At 45.8% G+C, this 23,343-nt stretch overlaps 1 protein-coding gene across 1 annotated transcript in view; it reads left to right on the top strand.

Annotated features, from left to right (window-relative positions):
- Window positions 1-1,613: 1,613 nt before the first annotated feature.
- TRPV3 (transient receptor potential cation channel subfamily V member 3) overlaps window positions 1,614-23,343 on the top strand; it is a 39,377-nt gene continuing 17,647 nt past the window's right edge. Inside the window, exons 1-6 of the mRNA XM_032216137.1 lie at window positions 1,614-1,750; window positions 2,972-3,129; window positions 8,334-8,510; window positions 13,465-13,605; window positions 19,501-19,781; window positions 21,928-22,104. Coding sequence (XP_032072028.1) covers window positions 1,614-1,750; window positions 2,972-3,129; window positions 8,334-8,510; window positions 13,465-13,605; window positions 19,501-19,781; window positions 21,928-22,104 — 1,071 coding nt within the window. The remainder of the gene's footprint in view (window positions 1,751-2,971; window positions 3,130-8,333; window positions 8,511-13,464; window positions 13,606-19,500; window positions 19,782-21,927; window positions 22,105-23,343) is intronic.

Below are 23,343 nucleotides of genomic sequence, written 5' to 3'. Positions count from 1 at the left end.
CGAGGCTTTCCTCAGGAGCTTTGAATCATTAAAGCCTAGCATGGGAAGGGTACCTTGGAGGTCATCTAGTCCAACCCGCTGCTCTGTGCAGGAATCCAAGGGAAGGCAGCCCAGACAGAGGAGGACTCAGGGGTTGCCACAAAGAAGAGGGAGTCAAGCTATTCTCCAAGGCACCTGAGGGCAGAACAAGAAGCAATGGGTGGAAACTAATCAAGGAGAGAAGCAACTTAGAACGGAGGAGAAATTTCCTGACAGTGAGAACAATTAACCAGTGGAACAGAAGTTGCCTCCAGAAGCTGTGAATGCCCCAACACTGGAAGTCTTTAAGAAGATGTTGGATAGCCATTTGTCTGGAACGGTATAGGGTTTCCTGCCTAGGCAGGGGGTTGGACTAGAAGACCTCCAAGGTCCCTTCCAACTCTGCTATTGTATTGTATTGTAGGCTGTGAGTTCAATCCTAGGTAGGTAGAGGCAGATTAGTTTTTAGATAAAGTGTTTCATTCATTTTTCAATTTTAAAACTCTAAACATTCCATCTTTCCTTAAGCAGTGTGTCATCTAAGTACAAGTATTTCTCTGCAACATCCTTCCACAAATTATAATACCTTGGACAGTTAAACATGGCAAAGCTCTTCATTCCCTTCTTAGCACACCTTCTAACAAAAATACAATACAATAATTTAAACATAGTTATTCTCGTAATACTAGTACTAACAATTGTCATTTTATTCTTATCTCTATCTTGATATATTTCCTATTCTTCTTTTTACCATCTTCTTTTACTTCCAATTTCCCTTTTTTTTTTGTTCTCTAACCATTGGTAAAACACTTCCCATATCGTATAATAATCAGTTTGTTCTTTCTCCTTAATTGCTAATGTTAGTCTATTGATTTCTGCATGTTCTAATAGTTTCCTAATCACCTTCTCCTCAGTAGAAATCTCTCCACTTTTCCAATATTGTGCAAATGCAACTCTAGCTGCGGTTAATATATGACTAATTAAATGTGCGTTTCTCCTTATTATAAGTTTCACGTAGGGAGATGTTCCTCTCTCTGAGCACAATGAGAACATATGTGCTGAACAAAACTCCGCATTGGTGACAAGAAGGGCAACCGGCCATTAAATGCTCTGTTAGCTTCATTCAGTAGCCCAAACTCCATTCTGCAAGAGATTATGGAGTTGTTAAATGATGTGTCAGGCCTGCAGTTATATCCCATTTAGGATCTTTAGCCTGCCACACTCTCTCTTATTTCATTATGCCGTTTCATTAGTGTAGTTGTTGGGAGGGGGGAATAGAAAGGAGTAGGATGGTGGAATGTGTTGTTGTCATTCTTTTTTAGAAGCCCAAGCTCATCTTTTGTCTCCGCACCTCTGCACCTGACCGGAACCAGCTGGGTGGAGATACCAGCGTGGAAGAAGAAGATTGGACCATGTGATGGATTTGTGGGTGTGGGGGCAAGATCATGAACTTTCAACTGGGTGGGAATCCTAGGTAACTTCCAGAATTGGGATTCCACAGATGTGCCAAGATGTCTGACTTATTAAATTGGAACTTTAAGGATCATTTTGCCTTGGACTCTGATTTAATTCTGCATGATACTTGGAACGCTGACATGATGATGATGAAGGAGGAGAAATTCTTTTGCGTTTCTTTTCCACACAGTGCCTCCGCCAATTGCGAAGATATGGATTCTCCCCAATCGATCCAGGATGATATGACGGAATATACCCCAAATGCTGAGAGTTGTTGGTAAGGCAAGGCATGTGTTCTTGGGGTAGCCGGTGACGGTGGGAGAATCTGTGAGGTGGGAGCCTATGGGTCAGCCTGTAGGTCAGTCTTGGTGACCTGAAGATGGTGGGCTTCACCAAAATTCCCCAGTTAGCATGCTTTAAGAGGGGTGGATTTCAATTCCCAGAATTCTCAGCCAGATTGCTTTAAGAGGGGTGGACTTCCACTCCCAGAATCCCCCAGCCAGAATGCTTTAAGAGGGGTTGACTTCCACTCCCAGAATCCCCCAGCCAAAATGCTTAAAGAGGGGTGGGCTTCCACTCCCAGAATCCCCCAGCCAGAATGCTTTAAAAGGGGTGGATTTCAATTCCCAGAATTCTCAGCCAGATTGCTTTAAGAGGGCTGGACTTCCACTCCCAGAATTCCCCAGCCAGTGATGTTTCAGTCAATCCATGTTGAAGTTGCTACGGTTTCGGAACTCCGCTATAGATTAATTGCCAGACTTGCTTGGAATTATTGATTATATCTCCTTCTCCTGATGTTGCCTGACCTCAAGGTTTCCAAAAATTGATTGGAAGGGCATCTAGAGGAAACATGGGTCCAGTTATATGTGTTTACTTTTTACTTATATAATAATAAAAAGTTATTTTTCCCTCAAAAATCTGGCTGAAAAATCTGGGTGCGTCTTATACACTGAATACAGCATTTTTTGCCTCCCGAAATCCCGCCCCTTCACAAAAATGGCCATGCGTAGCCTTTAGGAGGCTCCTACAGTGCTCCTGGGGGCTGGGGAGAGCAAAAATGAGCGAAAAATGGGCTGTTTTGGGCTCAATTTTGCTCCTCCAGCCCTCAGGAGCACTCTACAAACCTCCTAAAGGCTATTCATGCCTTTTTTTAAAGAAAAAAAAAACGGGCCGTTTTTGCAAAAAAACGGGCCGTTTTTGGGAGATCTGCAGAGTGCAAAACCTTTTTTAAAAAAATTTGCCTCTTCAAAACCTTGGTGCGTCTTATACTCCGCTGCATCTTATACTCCGAAAAATACAGGCATATTGTTTTTTAGCCTGTGTGTGTTTTAATGAGCAATTTTATTATTGGTTGCACAACAGCCTGCCTAGGTAGGCCAGTCCGATGAGCCCCTCGTGCCAAAAAACCATACGCCCCCCCCCAAACGGGGAGATGCGGCTTGCCCCTTCCTTAGTCTGCACCCCAAAAAGCACCCACATTTTCCCCCTTGTTCCGCAGCATCAATTCAACCCAAAACGCTCAGCCGAACAGTCGTCGTAAGAAGTTGAAAAAATATCTCTTCCGGGCGGTTTCGGAAGGGAATTTGGAGGACCTCCAGAGCATTCTGGCAGAAATGAAGGACCGGTCGCACAGGTGCCAAAACCTGACCGTCCAAGGTTGGTACCCTTTCCTCTACCTCTGCAAGGGAAGAAAAGGTGAATTCCGTGGCCGGAATAATTTTAGGGGACTTGGATGCCGAGAACGAAAAAGGCACCCCCTTCGGGGTGGGGGAAGTGGGCTTATGAGGGTTGCATTTAGGGGCATCATTGTCAAAAATGTCCAGAGAATAGTGGAAGAAGTGACCCATTTTTTATGAGTTTGGTCCAGTGGTTAAGGCTAGGAACCAGGAGTCGGTGAGTTGTAGTTTTACCTGAGGTAGGAAAGTTGGATGTGTGACTTCGGGCCAATCACCAGGAGACGGTGAGTTCTAGTCCTGCCTTAGCCATGAAAGTGGGTATGTGATTTTGGGCCAGTCACCAGGAGATGGGGAGTTCTAGTGTTGCTTTAGCCATGAAAGTGAGTGAGTGACTTTGGACCAATTACCAGGAGACGGGGAATTGTAGTCCCGACTTAGCCATGAAAGCGAGTGAGTGACTTTGGGCCAATCATCAGGAGATGGGGAATTCTAGTAGCACCTTAGGTATGAAAGTGGGTAAGTGATTTTGGGCCAGTCACCAGGAGATAGGGAGTTCTAGTGCTGCTTTAGCCATGAACGCGAGTGAGTGACTTTGGACCAATTACCAGGAGATGGGGAGTTCTAGTGTTGCTTTAGCCATGAAAGTGAGTGAGTGACTTTGGACCAATTACTAGGAGACAGGGAATTCTAGTCCCGACTTAGCCATGAAAGCGAGTGAGTGACTTTGGGCTAATCATCAGGAGATGGGGAATTCTAGTACTACCTTAGGTATGAAAGTGGGTAAGTGATTTTGGGCCAGTCACCAGGAGATGGGGAGTTCTAGTGCTGCTTTAGCCATGAAAGTGAGTGAGTGACTTTGGACCAATTACCTGGAGACGGGGAATTCTAGTCCCGACTTAGCCATGAACACGAGTGAGTGACTTTGGGCCAATCATCAGGAGACGGGGAGTTCTAGTACTGCCTTAGGTATGAAAGTTGACTGGGTGACTTTGAGCTAGTCCCCCTCTCTCTGAACCCAATCCACCTCACAGGGTTGTTGTTGTGAGGAAAACAGGAAGAGGAAGATGTGTTGGATATGTTCATCGCCTTGACGTATTTGTAAAACGCAGTAAAGGCGGGACATAAATAAATAAACAATTACCGTATATACTCGAGTATAAGCCGAGTTTTTCAGCCCACTTTTTGGGCTGAAAAAAGCCGCCTCGGCTTATACTCGAGTCTACAACTGGATCCGGCAGTGCTGTTGCCTGTTGGAGGAGGAGGAGGCGAACCAGCCTGCCATCGCCGGCCACCGCTAGCCCTGCCGCTCTTCCCACCCCCTTCCAAGCCCCACAGTCCAGCGGATGGAGCAGCGAAGCCCCGGGGCTTCGCTGCTGCTCCCCGCATTTTCTGCACGGGGATCCCTTGGAGAGGGGATTCCAGCCTGCCATCGCCATACGGTAGCTAGTTTTAAGTTTTCTCCCCATTCTTCCTGTGCTTACCAGCATCAAGCGGCTTGGGAAGGCGGGGTGGGGTGGGGTATGAGCGGACGGCTAAAACGAGACACCTGGTCGTTGGGATCAAGGAAAGATGACATTCGAGATAAATAATGATAATAATAATAACAACAACAATAACAATTGCTGTTGTTTGTCCAAGGTGGGAATCCGTCGGATCCCTAGCCTTAGTTTGATGCAACGCACGCAGGAATCAGGTCGGGGGAAACAGCTGGTTTTCCAGGGAAAGGTTGTTAAGATTGCGCAGCCGGCGCGAGCCTGTCTACGGCTGCTTCAAGGCAGGAGGACGGGCGCCTCCACCACACCCCCATCTTCGTGCCCCTCCGCCAGCCTAACCCGGCTGTTTTAACGGGAGCGAAAAGGGGAGGTTGTACCCCCCCCTTTTCTCGAGGCTTTTCTGGTGTTTGTGTGTGTGTGTGAATTCCAGCGACGCCTCGCTGATAATTGTGGGGAGGCAGCAGGCGAGCGGTGGTTCCGCTGGATTGGCGTCTGCGGGGTGCGCCGCGGAGAAAGCATGCGATGGAATGTGCTTTCCCTACGCGGCTGAATTTTCAAGGCATTAGTGGAGATGGGGGCTTTCATGTGGGTGGGGGAGTTTGGGGAGAAATAAAGCCGCCTCTCCGGTGAGAACTAAGAAGAGGGGCGAGGGGGAGAGGAGTGGAGAGGCGGCTTTTTCCTCAGTCGCCCCGCCATTGGGGCGCTTCCATTCCTCCCAACCTTCCCCCCTCCGAGAATTCTTGGGGCGCTTAGGAAGGCTTTTCCCGCGCCGCCCCTTGAGGGGAAGCCTCTGCTAAGAGAAAATGTACTTCGGTTGGTTTGTTTTTCTCTCGGGTCGGCCCGAAGCTGGGAACGCAGCGAGAAGGCTCGGCTTGTATTTATGGACGCGGCTTAAAGGCGCGTTTGAGTGCAAGCAAGTCTTCTCAGCGGCTGGAAATAAACAAGCCGTTCTCGCCGTCGCGGGCGTCTCTGCTTAGCGCCTTCTTGAGCGAAGGGGAAATGGCGGGGCAGAGGAAATGGGAGGCTCAGCGGCCGCAAGACTCCTCGGTAGTCGAAATAGGGTAAACCCGGGGAAAGCGACTCCCAGAGAGGGGATTAGAAGTCCATTAATTCGAATGCGATGGCTTGGGGGAAACGTGGCGGTGTTGACGCCCAATAACTTGAATGGGACGACCTGTGGGGCTTGGAAGGGGGTGGGAAGAGCGGCAGGGCTAGCGGTGGCCGGCGATGGCAGGCTGGTTCGCCTCCTCCTCCTCCAACAGCACTGCCGGATATCCGCCCAACGCTGCGGGGGCGCCAGCGGGAGCTTTGGCGGCTTCACCTCAGCCGCAGCGCTGGGCAGCAAATGTGCTGGTGCTGTTGGAGGAGGAGGAGGAGGCGGCGGCAGCAATAGCACCTGAGGACAGGACAAGAAGCAATGGAAACTTGTCAGAAGGAGACTCAAGCTGGAAATAAGGAGAAATCTGACAGTAAGAACAATTAAAATCCTAGGAAAATGTCCTTTCATGAAAAATTACTTTTTCAGTTAACTCTGCCTGACATTAGTTGGGCGAACAGAAATATTAGTTGGCCAATTCTAAAAGGGAGCACCAGAAAGAACTTAAAATATTTTTTAAGAGAGCTGGGTTTTTCATTTATATTATATGTATGAACAGAATTAACACAAATTGCAGATACCAATCAAACATAAAGAAAAAAAGGGTGAAATAATGCTCATTTTTAAAAACTCAGTGAAAATAAAAACAATATACCAAGAAGGTGGCATACTGGTTGTGATTTGATCTCTTCGGGGGATCCCGGGGATCCCCTATACAAGTATTTTAATATTGCAGACTTGCAGTATTATAAGTCATACTGATATTATAGAACACTTTAATTAAGCGGGTCCCTTGAATAAACATAACTTTGAGTTTCAAATAACACTGATTTTTTATTTTTGAAATTTACCGTAGCTGCTGCATTTCCCACCCTAGGCTTATACTCGAGTCAATAACTTTTCCAGCTTTTTGGGGTAAAATTAGGTGCCTCGGCTTATATTCGGGTCGGCTTATACTCGAGTATATACGGTAAATAAAATATCTGATTGGGGACATGGTAGGACGTAGATCTTTTGGGAGGGGATTCAATAGTTTGATGAAGTAACTCTTCGAAAGCAAGAAATTGTTTCTGGTGGTGTAAGATGGGGAGAGAGATGGAATGTTCCAGAATTCCTTGGAATGTTCCAGAGTTCCCTGTAATGTTCTGCTATTCTTGAGGATGTTCTGGTTCTCTCTAGAAAGTCTGGTCCTCTAAAATGTTCCGCTTTGCTCAAGAAAATCCTGGTTTTGTCCAGAATGTTCTGACTTAATCCAGAATAGCAATAGCAATAGCAGTTAGACTTATATACCGCTTCATAGGGCTTTCAGCCCTCTCTAAGCGGTTTACAGAGTCAGCATATCGTCCCCCACAGTCTGGGTCCTCATTTCACCCACCTCGGAAGGATGGAAGGCTGAGTCAACCCTGAACCAGTGAGATTAGAACCGCTGAACTGCAGATAACAGTCAGCTGAAGTGGCTGCAGTACAGCACTTTAACCACTGCGCCACCTTGGCTCTTGCCAAGATGTTCTGGTTTTCTCCAGGGAGGTTTGGTGTTTCTTCAGAACGGTCTGGTATTCTCTGGAAAGTTCTGGTATTTCCCCAAACATTCTGTTCTGGTTTTTTTCTAGAAAATTCTGGCATTCTTCAGAATATTCCGGACTTCCTTCAGAACGTTCTTTGTTTTTTCTCTCTCTCGAAAGTTGTTATTTCCTTCAGTGTCTTTCCTTCAGAATGTTCTGGCTTTTCTCTAGAAAGTTCTGGTTTTGCCCCGGAAGGTTTGGTTTTCTCTAGAAAGTTCTGGTTTTGCCCTGAACATTCTGTCCTGGTTTTTTTGCTAGAAAATTAAGTCTTTCTTCAGAATGTTCCTGTTTTCTCTAGAACGTTCTGGTTTTCTCTAGAACGTTCTGGTTTTCTCTGGAAAGTTCTGGTTTCCTCTAGAATGCTCTGGTTTTCTCTGGAAAGTTCTGGTTTCCTCTAGAATGCTCTGGCTTTCCTTCAGAATGTTCTTGGTTTGTTTTTTTCCCCTCTAGAAAGTTGTTATTTCCTTCAATGTTCTGGCTTTCCTTCAAAATGTTCTGGCTTTTCTCTAGAAAGTTTGGTTTTCTCCAAAACGGTCTAGTTTTCTCTGGAAAGTTGTGGTATTTTCCAGAACATTCTGTTCTGGTTTTTTTCTCTCTAGAAAATTCCATCTTTCTTCAGACTCTTCCTGTTTTCCCTAAATGTTCTGGTTTTCTCTAGAAAGTTCTGATTTCCTCTAGAATGCTCTGGCTCTCCTTCAGAATGTTCTGGGTATTTCTCTAGAATGTTCTGGACTTCCATGAATATTTTTATCCAGAATGGCAAGCTTAGTCCATTCACAATAAGAAACTAATTTTTTTTTGCACCCTGCCCTATGAACAATCGTTTGGATCCCCATCACCGCAATGACCGGATACCTGCAATTACTTTATTGTTATTATTTTTTAAATGAGCTTTTGGTACAATTATGCCTTCTCATTTGCCTCCCAAGAAAGGGATTGGTAATTTCCTCCTCATTACATGGCGGTAGTGTTCCCAATCAGCCCTTAATTAACACAGAGGGCGATCCAGCATAATTTTATCCTTATTTTGCAGAATATCTGATGAATAAAATGACCTCTTCAGACACCGGGAAGACCTGTCTAATGAAAGCCCTGCTGAACATCAACCAGAACACCAAAGAAATTGTGAATATGCTGCTGTCGTTTGCCGAAGAAAATCAAATCCTCGAAAAACTCATTAACGCGGCCTACACGGAGGAAGCCTACAGAGGTATTGGCGCCAGGGTTAAAAAAATTATTTTATATATACTGTATATATAAAGTTTTTTATTTTTTCATTTTCATAACATATAACCACATATACTATTACATAGCCGACATCAGGGGTGGGTTTCAACCGGTTCGCGGCGGTCCCTGCGAACCGGTTGGTCGGCGAACCCGGAAGTAAGCAACTTCCGGAAACGGCGAAGGGCCCACCCGCGTGCCTGCGCTCCTTACCCGGTTTTGACGAGTTCTGCGCTTCCACGCATGCGCAGGACGCATACAGCGCCTGCGTGATCCTCCAGGAGCAGCTGGAGCATCGCACAGACGCTAGTACGCATGCGGGCACCGCGCGCGTGCACGAGGACGCCGCCGGCCCCGTTCCAACCGAACCGGTTGGAACGGGGCGAGAAACCCACCCCTGGCCGACATCGTATTGTATTATTCAATGTTTACATCAATTCACCTTACCATCAACTCCCCAAAACAATTACTGGCTCTTCTGCTCTCCGTACACCATATTTGTCCCTTATCAAATCACTTTCTTCTCCCTCTCTTCTCCCCCTCCCTACCTCCTTTCTTCCCTCTGTCGCCCTTCTCTTCTCTACTTCCCCTTCCCCTTCCGCTCTCCTCCTTCCCTCTCCTCTTTCCACTCCTTCTTTCTCTCCTCTTCTTCCTCCCCCTACCCTCTCTCCTATCTCTCTCTTCTTCCCTTACTTCTCTCCTCTACTTCGCACTCTTCATCTCATTTACTTGGTGTATTTCAGCCTCTGAGCAAGCTCCCTTTTACGTTGATGGCGTTTATAATTCCTTTTCAATATACATATTTAATTTTAACATATATCTTGTTGTTTATTGGATTTATAGCAATAGCAATAGCAATTCCCAGCTATTCTCATCATTATATTTAGGGTTGAAAATTTTGCTGTGAGCTCAATCGGGGGGGGGGGGGGGGGAATTTTTTTTTTTTTTTTAGAATTTTATTAGAATTTGTAGGCCGCCCTTTTCCCTGAGGGGACTCAGGGCGGCTCACACAAAAACTGGGAAGGGGGGGAATACAGACAGTAGGACAACATGTAATAAAATAGCAAACAACATACATTCATCATTCGGGAGGGGCAACTATCCTATCCCCAGGCCTGACGGGCGAGCCAGTTCTTCAAGGCTATGCGGAAGGCCTGGACGGTGGAGAGGGTACGAATCTCCACGGGGAGCTCGTTCCAAAGGGTCGGGGCTACTGCTGAGAAGGCCCTCCTCCTTGTAGTTGCCAGCCGACACTGGCTGGCCGATGGAATGCGGAGGAGGCCTAATCTATGGGATCTTATCGGTCGCAGGGATGTAATTGGCAGAAGGCGGTCTCTCAAGTATCCAGATCCACTGCCATGTAGGGCTTTATGGGTGATTAATAGCACCTTGAAGCGCATCCGGAGATCAACAGGTAGCCAGTGCAGCTCGCGGAGGATAGGTGTAATGCGGGTGAATCGGGGTGCACCCGCAATCACTCGCGCGGCTGCATTCTGCACTAGCTGAAGTCGCCGGATGCTCTTCAAGGGCAGCCCCATGTAGAGCACATTGCAGTATTCCAGCCTAGAGGTCACAAGGGCCCGAGTGACTGTTGTGAGAGCCTCCCGATTCAGGTAGGGTCGCAACTGGCGCACCAGGCGAACCTGGGCGAACGCCCCCCTGGTCACAGCCGTTAAGTGGTGGTCAAATGACAGCTGTGGATCCAGGAGGACTCCCAAGTTGCGAACCCTCTCTGAGGGGTATAAAATTTGACCCCCCAGCCTGAGTGGTGGAACAGTAGCCAAATCTTTGGGAGGGAAACACAACAGCCACTCGGTCTTTTCTGGGTTGAGCACAAGCTTGTTAACCCTCATCCAGTCCATGACGGCCTCAAGGCCCCGGCACATCACGTCCACCGCTTCATTGAGTTGGCACGGGGCGGACAGATACAATTGAGTATCGTCCGCATATTGATGGTATCTAATCCCGTGCCTGCGGATGATCTCTCCCAGCGGTTTCATGTAGATGTTGAATAGTAGGGGGGATAAGACCGAGCCCTGAGGCACCCCATAATTTAGGGGCCTAGGGGACGATCTCTGCCCCCCCACTAACACCGACTGCGACCTGTCCGAGAGGTAGGAGGAGAACCACCGTAGCACGGTGCCTCCCACTCCCACCTCCCGCAGTCGTCGCAGAAGGATACCATGGTCGATGGTATCGAAAGCCGCTGAGAGGTCAAGGAGGACCAGGATGGAGGAACGTCCTTCATCTCTGGCTCTCCAGAGATCATCCATCAATGCGACCAAAGCGGTTTCTGTGCTGTAACCGGGCCTGAAGCCTGACTGGAAGGGGTCTAGGTAGTTTGCTTCCTCCAAGGACCGTTGGAGCTGGAAGGCCACCACCTTCTCAACAACCTTCCCCAGAAATGGAAGGTTGGAGACTGGACGATAGCTATTAAGAACAGCTGGATCCAAGGATGGTTTCTTCAGGAGGGGTCTCACCACCGCCGCTTTCAGTGTGGCGGGGAAGTTCCCCTCCCGAAGGGAGGCGGTTACAACCGCCTGGATCCAGCCTCGTGTCACCTCACTGCAGTTAGTAACCAGCCATGAGGGACACGGATCCAGGACGCAGGTGGAGGTACTTACAGCTCTCATGGCCTTGTCCACATCCCCGGGGGTATTCTCCCCGGGGGGGAGAATAGCAATAGCAATTAGTTAGCAGTTAGACTTATATACCGCTTCATAGGGCTTTCAGTCTTCTCTAAGCGGTTTACAGAGTCAGCATATCGCCCCCACAGTCTGGGTCCTCATTTCACCCACCTCGGAAGGATGGAAGGCTGAGTCAACCTTGAGCCGGTGAGATTAGAACCGTCGAACTGCAGATAACAGTCAGCTGAAGTGGCCTGCAGTACTGCACCCTAACCACTGCGCCACCTCGGCTCTTCTCCCAAAGGACTCAGGGCGGCGTACAACATTAAAAAAAAAACACATGTTACAAAAGTTTTTAAAAAATTAGATAGAGTATCCAAAAAACAAACCCAATTAAGATTAACAATAACATTTTAAAAAATTCAATTAAAATTAACAATAATCAATCATTTATTTATTATCCTTCTTTTTTGAAAAGTGAGGGGGGGGGAAAGGATACACGTATAGTCATTGTGCTTTTAAACACACACACACACACACACAGCCTAATTTTTACCGAGCTGTAGAGCTGGTTACAATTCCCAGCGATTCTCATCATTATATTTAGGGTTGAAAATTTTGCAAAACAATGCCAGAGAATTGCTTCCCTCCTGCATCCCTCGTAGTCAGGAATGGTACTCTAGTCTCTTCACTACTGGTTTGGTAGTGGGAGCGCCAGTGGTGGGATTCAGCCGGTTCGCACCTATTTAGGAGAACCGGTTGGTAACTTTCTAAGCAGTTCGGAGAACCGGTTGTTGGAAGAAATCTCATTTTGTTTTTTCCCCACTTTACAGGGCTAATCCTGTAAGGAAGGCAGGAAAGAAACATTCTGGTGTTGTTTCTAGCCTAATCTTTATTGCCCTGCTTACAGAAACTGCCTCTCCGGTTAACCCTTGTTACATTGTAACAGCTAATGCGAAGTGCCCATTGATGCGAGTGATGTTGAGTTGGCCACGCCCACACGGTCACATGACCACCAAGCCCCACCTACCCTGCTGGTCATTAGGGCAGAGAACCAGTTGTTAAATTATTTGAATCCCACCACTGGGGAGCGTGTACGATGACGTCAGGGTGGGCGGGCGGAGCCTCGCACCGCCGCCACTACTGGTTCGCCTGAACCGGTGCGAACCGGCAGCATTCCACCTCTGCTGGTAGTCCTCAACTTACGACCACAACTGAGCCCCAAATTCATGTTGTCAAGTGAGAAATTTGTTAAGTGAGACTGGCCCCGTTTTACGACTTTTCTCGCCACATCTGTTAAGTGAATCCCTGTGGTTCTCGAATTAGTAACCCGGTTGTTAAGTGAATCTGGCATCCCCATTGATTTTTGCTTGTCAGAAGGTTGCAAACAGAGATCATGTACGTAACTCCCGGGGCACTGCAACCGTCATAAATGTGAGTGAGTTGTTCCAGCATTTGAATGTAAATCATGTGACCTGGAGATAGCGTCAACGGTCATAAGTGTGAAAAGCGGTCGCAAGTCTCTCTTTTTCTATGCCGTTGTAACTTTGAATGGTCACTAAATGAATTCTTGTAAGTCGAGGACTACCAGTATTTCGGCTGGGTAGTGGAGAAAAAAATGATATTGTAAGGTACTGGTTAGCACTCACACAAAACCCTCAATCTAGTGAGAAATTCACCCAGAAGATAAATGGAAGTATGTACTTTTCATTCTTGTAAGTCCTCGACTTACAATAATCCATTCAGTGACCGTTCAAAGTTACAACAGCACTGAAAGAAGCTCCATGCTGTCTGGGGAATTCTGGGAGTGGAAGCCCACCCCTCTTAAAGCCTGATGGATGGGGAATTCTGGGAGTGGAAGTCCTCCCCTCTTAAAGCATGCTGGCTGGGGAATTCTGGGAATGGAAGCCCACCCCTCTTAAAGCATGCTGGCTGGGGAATTCTGGGAATGGAAGTCCACCCCTCTTAAAGTATGATGGCTGGGGAATTCTGGGAGTGGAACTCCTCCCCTCTTAAAGCATGCTGGCTGGGGAATTCTGGGAGTGGAAGTCCACCCCTCTTAAAGCATGATGGCTGGGGGATTCTGGGAGTGGAAGTCCTCCCCTGTTAAAAGATGCTGGCTGGGGAATTCTGGGAGTGGAAGTCCTCCCCTCTTAAAGCACCCTAGATGGGGAATTCTGGGAGTTGAAGCCCACCCTTCTTGAAGTGCGCAAGGTTGAGAAACACCGATCTGAATCATTATTATTATTTATTTTTTTAATATACAAAATTGCAAATAAAGGTGATGATTCTGGTTTTGTTTCTCCATCCCAGGACAGACGGCTCTAAATATTGCCATCGAAAGACGCCAGTACGACATCACGCAGACCCTGATCGAGAAAGGCGCGGACGTCAACGCCCATGCCCAGGGCGTCTTCTTTAATCCCAAACGCAAACACGAAGGCTTCTATTTTGGTAAGGGTCTGGCAGAAGCTGAGCTATAGTGGAAAGGGGCTGTTAACAGGTCAAGCCAGGATGGTCAACCAACACATGCGTTTCCCCAGTGTCCCAATTTGTGAGGTTCCAGCACCACAAGTTTGGTCTAGGGTAGTGATGTCTAACCTTTTTTGGCTCCCGTACCAAAAGCGGGGGGGAGCTCAGGGGGGGTCGTGCGCGGGCGTGCCACTCCCATAATGCTATGTGTGTGCCCCCCCTGCTTTTGGCGTGATTTTTCTGTCCTCCCCAGGCTCCAGAGGGTGAAAACAGCACCCCCTGGAGGCCCTTCCCTGAAGCCTCCGGAGGGCGAAAAATTGACCTACACTGGAACCCAGAAGTTTGGGAATGGTGACTTCCAGTTTGTCTGTAGGGCCGATTTTTGACCTCTGGAGCCTTTAGGGAAGCCTCTTGAAGACGAAAAATGGCCCTACGAGCAAACTGGAAGTCTGTTCCCGAACTTCCGGTTTGCTCGTAGGGCCAGTTTTTGCCCTCCAGAGCCTTCAGGGAAGCCTCCTGAAGGTGAAAAAAGGTCCTACGAGTCGATTCCCGAACTTCCGGTTTGCTCGTAGGGCCCGTTTTTGCCCTCCAGAGCCTTCAGGGAAGCCTCCTGAAGGGGAAAAAGGCCCTACGAGTCGATTCCCGAACTTCCGGTTTGCTCGTAGGGCCCGTTTTTGCCCTCCAGAGCCTTCAGTGAAGCCTCCTGAAGGGGAAAAAGGCCCTACGAGTCGATTCCCGAACTTCCGGTTTGCTCGTAGGGCCCGTTTTTGCCCTCCAGAGCCTTCAGGGAAGCCTCCTGAAGGTGAAAAAAGGCCCTACGAGTCGATTCCCGAACTTCCGGTTTGCTCGTAGGGCCCGTTTTTGCCCTCCAGAGCCTTCAGGGAAGCCTCCTGAAGGTGAAAAAAGGCCCTACGAATCGATTCCCGAACTTTCGGTGTGCTCGTAGGGCCGGTTTTTGCCCTCCTGAGCCTTCAGTGAAGCCTCCTGAAGGTGAAAAAAGGTCCTACGAGTCCATTCCCGAACTTTTGGTTTGTTCGTAGCACCGGTTCTTCAAGGAAGCCTGCGGAGTGCGAAAAACCGCCTCAAAAGAAGGCCAAAGTCAGCTGGCCAGCCAGCGCATGCGCGCTGGACCTGACAAGGCGACGCCTCGCGTGCGCTAACAAATGGCTCTGCGTGCAACCTGTGGCGTGCATGACATAGGTTCGCCATCACAGGTCTAGGGTTAAGGCATCAGGCTGGAAAGCAGGAGGCAGTGAGTTCTAGTCCCATGAAAGACGGTTGGGCAACTTTGGGTCACTCATCAGGAGACGGTGAGTTCTAGTTCTGCTTTAGGTCTGAAAGCTGGCTGGCTGACTTTGGACCAATTACCAGGAGACGGTGAGTTCTAGGGTTCACCGAGAAAAGGGTGACTGACAAAAGCACGCCCGACTAAACCGCACTGACAAAACCGCGAGTTCTGAACCGTGCCGACGAATGAGCGCTGAATCGCGCCGACAACAGCGCGCCGACAGAAGGGCGCTGTAAACCTAAACCTAACCCTAACCCAACTCTAACCCTAAACCTAACGCTAACCCTCAGGGGTGGGTTGCTAATCCCACCCCTGGGGCTGGCGGCGTCCTCGTGCACGCGCGCAGTTCACGCATGCGTCTTAGCGCCTGCTCGATGCTCCAGCTGCTCACGGAGACTCGCGCAGGCGCTGTATGTGCCATCAAGCTGCTCACGGAGAATCGCGCAGGCGCTGTATGTGCCATGTGCCTGCGTGGAAGCGCAGAAGCCTTCAAAGACCGGTAAGGAGCGCGGGTGGGCGGGTGGGCCCTTCGCCGTTCCCGGAAGTTACTTACTTCCGGGTTCGCTGACCAACCGGTTCGCAGGGACCGCCGCGAACCGGTTGAAACCCACCCCTGCTAACCCTAACCCTAAACGTAACGCTAACCCTAACCCTAACGCTAATCTAACCCTAAACCTAACCCTTACCTTAACTTAAATCGCCCTTCTGTCGACGCGCTGTTGTCGGGGTGTTGATGACATCGCAGTTTTAGCAACGCGCTTTTGTCGCGCTTTTGTCGTGCACACTTTTGTCGGGTCATGGAGTTCTAGTCCCACTTTAGCCATGAAAGGCGGCTGGGTGACATTGGATCAATTTCCAGGAGTTCTAGTTCTGTTTTAGGCATAAAAGTCCTCTGGGTGACTGTGAGTCAGTCCCTTTCTCTTAGCCCAACGCGCCTCACAGAATTGTTGTTGTAGGGAAAATAAGAGAAGGGAGGTGCGTTGGATATGCTTGCCTCCTTGAGTTTATTTGTAAAATTAATAAAGACGGGATACAAACAAATAAAATAAATAATATAATAATATGGCAACATCTGGACAGCAATGACCAAAAGTTACATCCTTGACGTAAGATCATCAGTTAGCCTAGCAATTATCCTAAGTTGTGACAGTCGTAAAGCAGGTCAGCTTGTGGCTGACCCAATTTTACAACCTTTTTTTGTGCTCCTAATCGCAGTGTGTGATTTTAAAAGTATGATGTTATTTTTTTCGCTTGGTTTGTTTATATTTCGTGTTTCTTAACCGCCGATTTTCCTTTAATATTAAGATTTGTTTCCTGGGACGGGAATTGTACTGAATGCCAATTTGTTATGTTCTCTTTGTTGTGATGGAACAATCCCCTTGATAAATGTATGCTAACAACATCTTAAATAATAAATCAAGATTTAATCAGGACCGTTTATGTTATTTATCAAGGTGTGGTTGCACAAATGAAACGCCGGCAAAGAAAATATTACTTCAGCAATCGCTGATCCGTCTTAGCTCTTCCGCCGACTGAAATAAATGTGTGATTGTTGGCTTCATAATTATTTTATTCCCTGCTTGACAGAAAAATACTTGTGTATTCGGATACCACGCAGAAGCTGCCAAAGTTTTTCTTAAGGCAAATGACCACATCATTTTTCAAACTGCTGTTTGGAATTTGCATTCCAAATTCTGGCTGTCTGTCTATTTATCTATCTATTTATCTTTCTCTGTGTGTATCCATTGCTTTCTCCCTCTCTCCCTCTTTTCTTCTTTTTCTTTCTTTCTTTCTCTCATTCTCCCCCCCTCTTTCTTTCTCCTATTCTCTTTCTATCTTATTTATCTCCTATCTAGAATCCATCCACCCATCATTATCTGTGTCTTCTCTGTCCCTCTGTCTCTGTCTATATATCCATCCTTATCTATCTCCTATTTGCCTGTTTGTCTATTTCTAACTCTCTTGTTCTTTCTCTGTATTTCTATCTATCTATCCATCTTTACCTATCTCCACCCTCCCTCTCTCCCTCCCGCCCGCCCTCCCTCCCTATATCTATCTATCTATCTATCTATCTATCTATCTATCTATCTATCTATCTATCTATCTATCTATCATCTATTATCTATCTATCTATCTATCTATCTATCTATCTATCTATCTATCTATCTATCTATCATCTATCTATCTATCTATCTCTATCTATCTTGTCCTGTCCTGTCCTGTCCTGTCCTGTCCTGTCCTGTCCTGTCCTGTCCTGTCCTATCCTATCCTATCCTATCCTATCCTATCATATCCTATCCTATACTATCCTATACTATCCTATACTATACTATACTATACTATACTATCCCATCCATCTCAATATCTATCTATCTATCTATCTATCTATCTATCTATCTATCTATCTATCTATCTGTCTGTCTGTCTGTCTGTCTATCTATCTATCTATCTATCTATCTATCTATCTATCTATCATCTACTATCCCTCCATCCATATCTATCTATCGGTCTGTCCGTCCATCCATCCCCCTGTCTGTCTGTCTGTCTGTCTGTCTGTCTGTCTGTCTGTCTGTCTGTCTCCTATTCATTCATATCTATCTATCTATCTATCTATCTATCTATCTATCTATCTATCTATCTATCTATCTATCTATCTATCTATCTCTATCTTGTCCTACCCTATCCTATCCTATCCTATCCTATCCTATACTATACTATACTATACTATACTATACTATCCCATCCATCTCAATATCTATCTATCTATCTATCTATCTATCTATCTATCTATCTATCTATCTATCTATCTATCTATCTATCCATCTACTATCCCTCCATCCATATCTATCTATCGGTCTGTCCATCCATCCATCCCCCTGTCTGTCTGTCTGTCTGTCTGTCTGTCTGTCTGTCTGTCTCCTATTCATTCATATCTATCTATCTATCTATCTATCTATCTATCTATCTATCTATCTATCTATCTATCTATCTATCTATCTCTATCTTGTCCTATCCTATCCTATCCTATCCTATCCTATCCTATCCTATCCTATCCTATACTATACTATACTATACTATACTATACTATACTATACTATCCCATCCATCTCAATATCTATCTATCTATCTATCTATCTATCTATCTATCTATCTATCTATCTATCTATCTATCTATCTATCTATCTCTATCTTGTCCTATCCTATCCTATCCTATCCTATCCTATCCTATCCTATCCTATCCTATCCTATACTATACTATACTATACTATACTATACTATACTATACTATACTATCCCATCCATCTCAATATCTATCTATCTATCTATCTATCTATCTATCTATCTATCTATCTATCTATCTATCTATCTATCTATCTATCTATCCATCTACTATCCCTCCATCCATATCTATCTATCGGTCTGTCCATCCGTCTGTCTGTCTGTCTGTCTGTCTGTCTGTCTGTCTGTCTGTCTGTCTGTCTGTCTCCTATTCATTCATATCTATCTATCTATCTATCTATCTATCTATCTATCTATCTATCTATCTATCTATCTATCTATCTATCTCTATCTTGTCCTATCCTATCCTATCCTATCCTATCCTATCCTATCCTATCCTATCCTATCCTATACTATACTATACTATACTATACTATACTATACTATACTATCCCATCCATCTCAATATCTATCTATCTATCTATCTATCTATCTATCTATCTATCTATCTATCTATCTATCTATCTATCTATCCATCTACTATCCCTCCATCCATATCTATCTATCGGTCTGTCCATCCATCCATCCCCCTGTCTGTCTGTCTGTCTGTCTGTCTGTCTGTCTGTCTGTCTGTCTGTCTGTCTCCTATTCATTCATATCTATCTATCTATCTATCTATCTATCTATCTATCTATCTATCTATCTATCTATCTATCTCTATCTTGTCCTATCCTATCCTATCCTATCCTATCCTATCCTATCCTATCCTATCCTATCCTATACTATACTATACTATACTATACTATACTATACTATACTATACTATACTATACTATACTATCCCATCCATCTCAATATCTATCTATCTATCTATCTATCTATCTATCTATCTATCTATCTATCTATCCATCTACTATCCCTCCATCCATATCTATCTATCGGTCTGTCCATCCATCCATCCTCCTGTCTGTCTGTCTGTCTGTCTGTCTCCTATTCATTCATTTCTTTCTATCTATCTATCTATCTATCTATCTATCTATCTATCTATCTATCTATCTATCTATCATCTATCTCCCTCTGTCTATCTCTATCTATCTGTCTGTCTGTCTCTATCCATCCATCTATCCACTTTATCTTCATTAAACTTTGCTTGTATTCGTCTTCCTTCAAACCTTGTGAGATCTTGGAAGTCCTTGCTGAAACTTTCCTGGGCTTTCATTGAGGCGAACCAAAAAACGGAAACTATAAAAAATAAAAAGTAACCAACCAACACCCCTCCCACCCCAGGAATTATCAGGACCCCTCAGCTAAAGGTGGCCCATTGGGAACGTTGAATCTCAAACCCCCGTCCCTTGTCATCCTCTCTGCAGGCGAGACCCCCCTAGCTTTAGCCGCCTGCACCAACCAGCCGGACATCGTCCAGCTCTTGATGGAGAACAGCAAGACGGACATCATGTCTCAGGATGCGCGAGGGAACAACATCCTCCACGCCTTGGTGACCGTGGCGGAAGACTTTAAGACTCAAAACGACTTTGTCCGGCGGATGTATGACACCATCCTCTTGAAAAGCAGAAGCCGCGATTTGGAGATGATGAAGAATAAAGATGGCTTAACGCCTCTGCAGCTCGCAGCCAAAACCGGGAAGTTAGAGGTAGGCCAGTAGTGAAATTCATTTTTTTTTAAACTACCGGTTCTGTGGGCGTGGCTTGGTGGGGCGTGGTGTGGCTTGGTGGGCGTGGCTTGGTGGGCATGGCTTGGTGGGCGTGGCAGGGGAAGGATGCTGCAAAATCCCCATTCCCTCCCAATCAGCTGGGACTCGGGAGGCAGAGAATAGATGGGGCGCGGCCAGCCAGAGGTGGCATTTGCCGGTTCTCCGAACTACTCAAAATTTCCGCTACCGGTTCTCTAGAATCTGTCAGAAGCTGCTGAATGTCACCCCTGAGGTAGGCCTACCTACGGGTAATCCTCGATTTACAACTGTTCATTTAGCGACCGTTCAAAGTTACGACGCCACAGAAAAAAGTGACCGAGGACCGTTTTTTATACTTAAGATCTTTACATAAACCCCATAATCATGTAATTCAAATTCAGATGCTTGGCAACTGACTCGTATTTATGAGGGTTGCTGTGTCGCAGGGTCACTTGACCTCCTTTTGCGACCTTTTGAAAAGCAAACTCAACTGGGAAGCCAGATTCGTTAACCGATCAAGTGTGGTGATTCACTTAGCAACTTACAACAATTTGTCACACTTACGACTACTGCAGCATCCCCATGATCACATGATCAAAAGTCAGACCCTTGGGAGCCGACTCACATTTATGACGGTTGCAGTGTCCCAGGGTCACGTGATCCCCTTTGGCGACCTTCTGACAAGGGGGAATCCAGATTCGCTTATCAACCCGGTTGCTAACTTAACAAATGCTACGATTCACTTAACAACTGTGGCCAGAAAAGTCATAAAATGTGGCTCCCTTAACAAATGTTTCACTTAGAAGCATAAATTTTGGGCTCCACTGTGGTTGTAACGCGAGGACTACCTGTATGTACAAGTAGTCCTCAACTTACAACCATTCATTTAGTAACTTTTTGAAGTTATAACATCAGTGGAAAAAAAGTGACTCACGACCAGTCTTCACATTTACGACGGTTGCAGAATCCCCATGGTTGCGTGATCAAAATTTGGGCACTTGGCAACCGGTTCACAGGATAGTGGCAGCATCCCGTGGTCATATGATCACCATTTGTGACCTTCCCAGCTGGCTGGATTCACTTAACGACCGTGTGATTCTCTTCACAACTTCAGTGATTTGCTCAACATCCCTGGCAAAAAGGTCATAAAATCAGGTATATAAATACATACTGGTTACAAAGTGCCAAAATTTTGATCACATGACCACAAGAATGCTGTCAGTTGTAAGTGTGAGGAGCAGTCATTTTTTCCCCGTGCCATTATAACTTGGAAATGTTGCTAAATGAATGACTCTTAATTGAGGACTAACTGTATTCAATTAAGTTTTACATTCCTGGCCCAGGAAGAAGCAGATATTTTAAAAAATCAAGATCCTGTTTATATACAGCTTTCATTGCATCACCCTGGCTCCATCTTGACTTTTTTGACCTCTTCCATGGAAACACCCTGCCCTTAACCCGAACCTCTGTTTTCTTCAGAGAAGAGAGATGAAATTTTTGAGCAGGGTTCATATCTAGGAACTCCCATTTTACATTTCTTAGTGCCTACGGGGAACCCTAAAAGTGTTTGTTAACCTCAGCAACTTTAAGCTGTATGGACGTTGGTGAATTCCCCAGGCAGCAAGGATTCTGCTTGTGAAATTCTGACTCTGGGACTGGCTGACAACTCTGATCTGGATCTTGGAACTTTGCACTGGATTTTGACTATTTGTCTGCGTACAAGGCTAGCTGGGCAATTCTAGGAGTTGAAATCTTAAAGCATGCTGGCTGGGGAATTCTGGAAGTTGAAATCTGCTCGTCGATAAGCATTCTAGATGGGAAGTTCTGGGAGTTGAAGTCCACCCCTCTTTAAAGCATGCTGACTGGGGAATTCTGGGAGTGGAAGTCCACATGGCTTAAAGTTGTCGAGGTTGAGTAACGCTGCCCTCAATGACAACTTTGCCAGTGTGCAAAATTGAAAGAGGTGCAAGGATCAACTTTCAGTGCTGCTCACCTCTTCTAAGGAGCAGGATGGTGGTCTTTGAGGGGACTTTTGAGACCCTCTCTTCCTTGCCTTTACGCAGTCTGGACCCTTAATCCGTTCTCTTCTTGACTTGGATCATTTCAGATTCTGAAGTACATTCTCAGCAGAGAAATCAAGGAGAAGCCCATCCGCAGCCTTTCCAGGAAGTTCACTGACTGGGCTTATGGCCCGGTCCAGTCCTCGCTTTATGACCTCACAGAATTGGACACCACTTCAGAAAACTCGTTACTGGATATCATTGTCTATAATACAAATATTGGGGTAAGTTCTTGGGACAGAGCATTCGCAAAGCAACTGTGCTTCCATTTTTCAAGATCTCTCTCTCTCTCTCTCTTTCTTTCTTTCTTTCTCTCTCTCTCTCTGTTTCTCTCACTCTCTCTTTCTCTCTCTTTCTTTCTCTTTCTTTTCTCTCTTTGTCTTTTCTTCCTCTCTCTCTTTTTCTTTTCTCTTTCTCTTTCTCTTTTTCTCCTTCTCTCTCTCTCTCTCTTTCTTTGTCTCTCTCTCTTTCTTTCTTTCTCTCACTCTCTCTTTCTCTCTCTTTCTTTCTCTTTCTTTTCTCTCTGTCTTTTCTTCCTCTCTCTCTTTTTTTTCTCTTTCTCTTTCTCTTTCTCTTTTTCTCCTTCTCTCTCTCTCTCTTTCTTTCTCTCTCTCTCTTTCTTTCTTTCTCTCACTCTCTCTTTCTCTCTCTTTCTTTCTCTTTCTTTTCTCTCTGTCTTTTCTTCCTCTCTCTCTTTTTCTTTTCTCTTTCTCTTTCTCTTTCTCTTTTTCTCCTTCTCTCTCTCTCTCTCTCTCTCTCTCACGCACACACACACACACATTATTTCTCTATCTATTTATCTTTTCATTAGGGGCTATAAGGATTGAAATGGATGCTTACAGCACTTTTCAAACTTTCTCATGCTCCTGTTTGGTATATTTCCTCATTTGAGGGAGGTATTAAAGATTGAATTTCAGGCAACCCCCTTTTAAAAGTGTGAGCCAGTGTTTCTCCATCTTAGCAAATTTCAGATGTGTGGACTTCACCTCCCAGAATTGGGACATTGCCACAGGCAGCGAATGCAAAACAGGCTGTCTGAAAGAGGTTTACATAAATGGTTATATGTTTAATAGATGCACATGGAAGAATAATCAAAAACCAGTCCCAAGTTCTGAGATCCAGGTCAGGGTTCCTAGCCAGTCCAAATGTCAGCATTTCACATGGGATCCACAGAAATATCACACAAGAGCTGGAGATCTGAGCTTGTTTCCGGCAAAGGGAACATGGCTCAGGAACAGAGGGAAGTATTAAATCAGGCCGCAGCCAGCTGCCTTTAATCAAGGGATTCACAGATAGTCCTCGACTTACAACCCACATTGAGCTCAAAATTTCCATTGCTCCCACACAATTTTACAGAATTTTTGCCAGGGTTGTTAATCGAATCACTGCAGGTGTTAAGTGAATCATAAGGTCGTTAAGCGAATCTGGCTTGCTACGTGAGAAAATTGTTAAGTGAGTGTGCC

The sequence above is a fragment of the Thamnophis elegans genome, chromosome 4, assembly GCF_009769535.1.
Source record: "Thamnophis elegans isolate rThaEle1 chromosome 4, rThaEle1.pri, whole genome shotgun sequence".
Lineage (NCBI taxonomy): Eukaryota > Metazoa > Chordata > Lepidosauria > Squamata > Colubridae > Thamnophis > Thamnophis elegans.
Note: the sequence above shows the minus strand (reverse complement) of the source record. Positions and strands in the feature narration are given on the sequence as shown.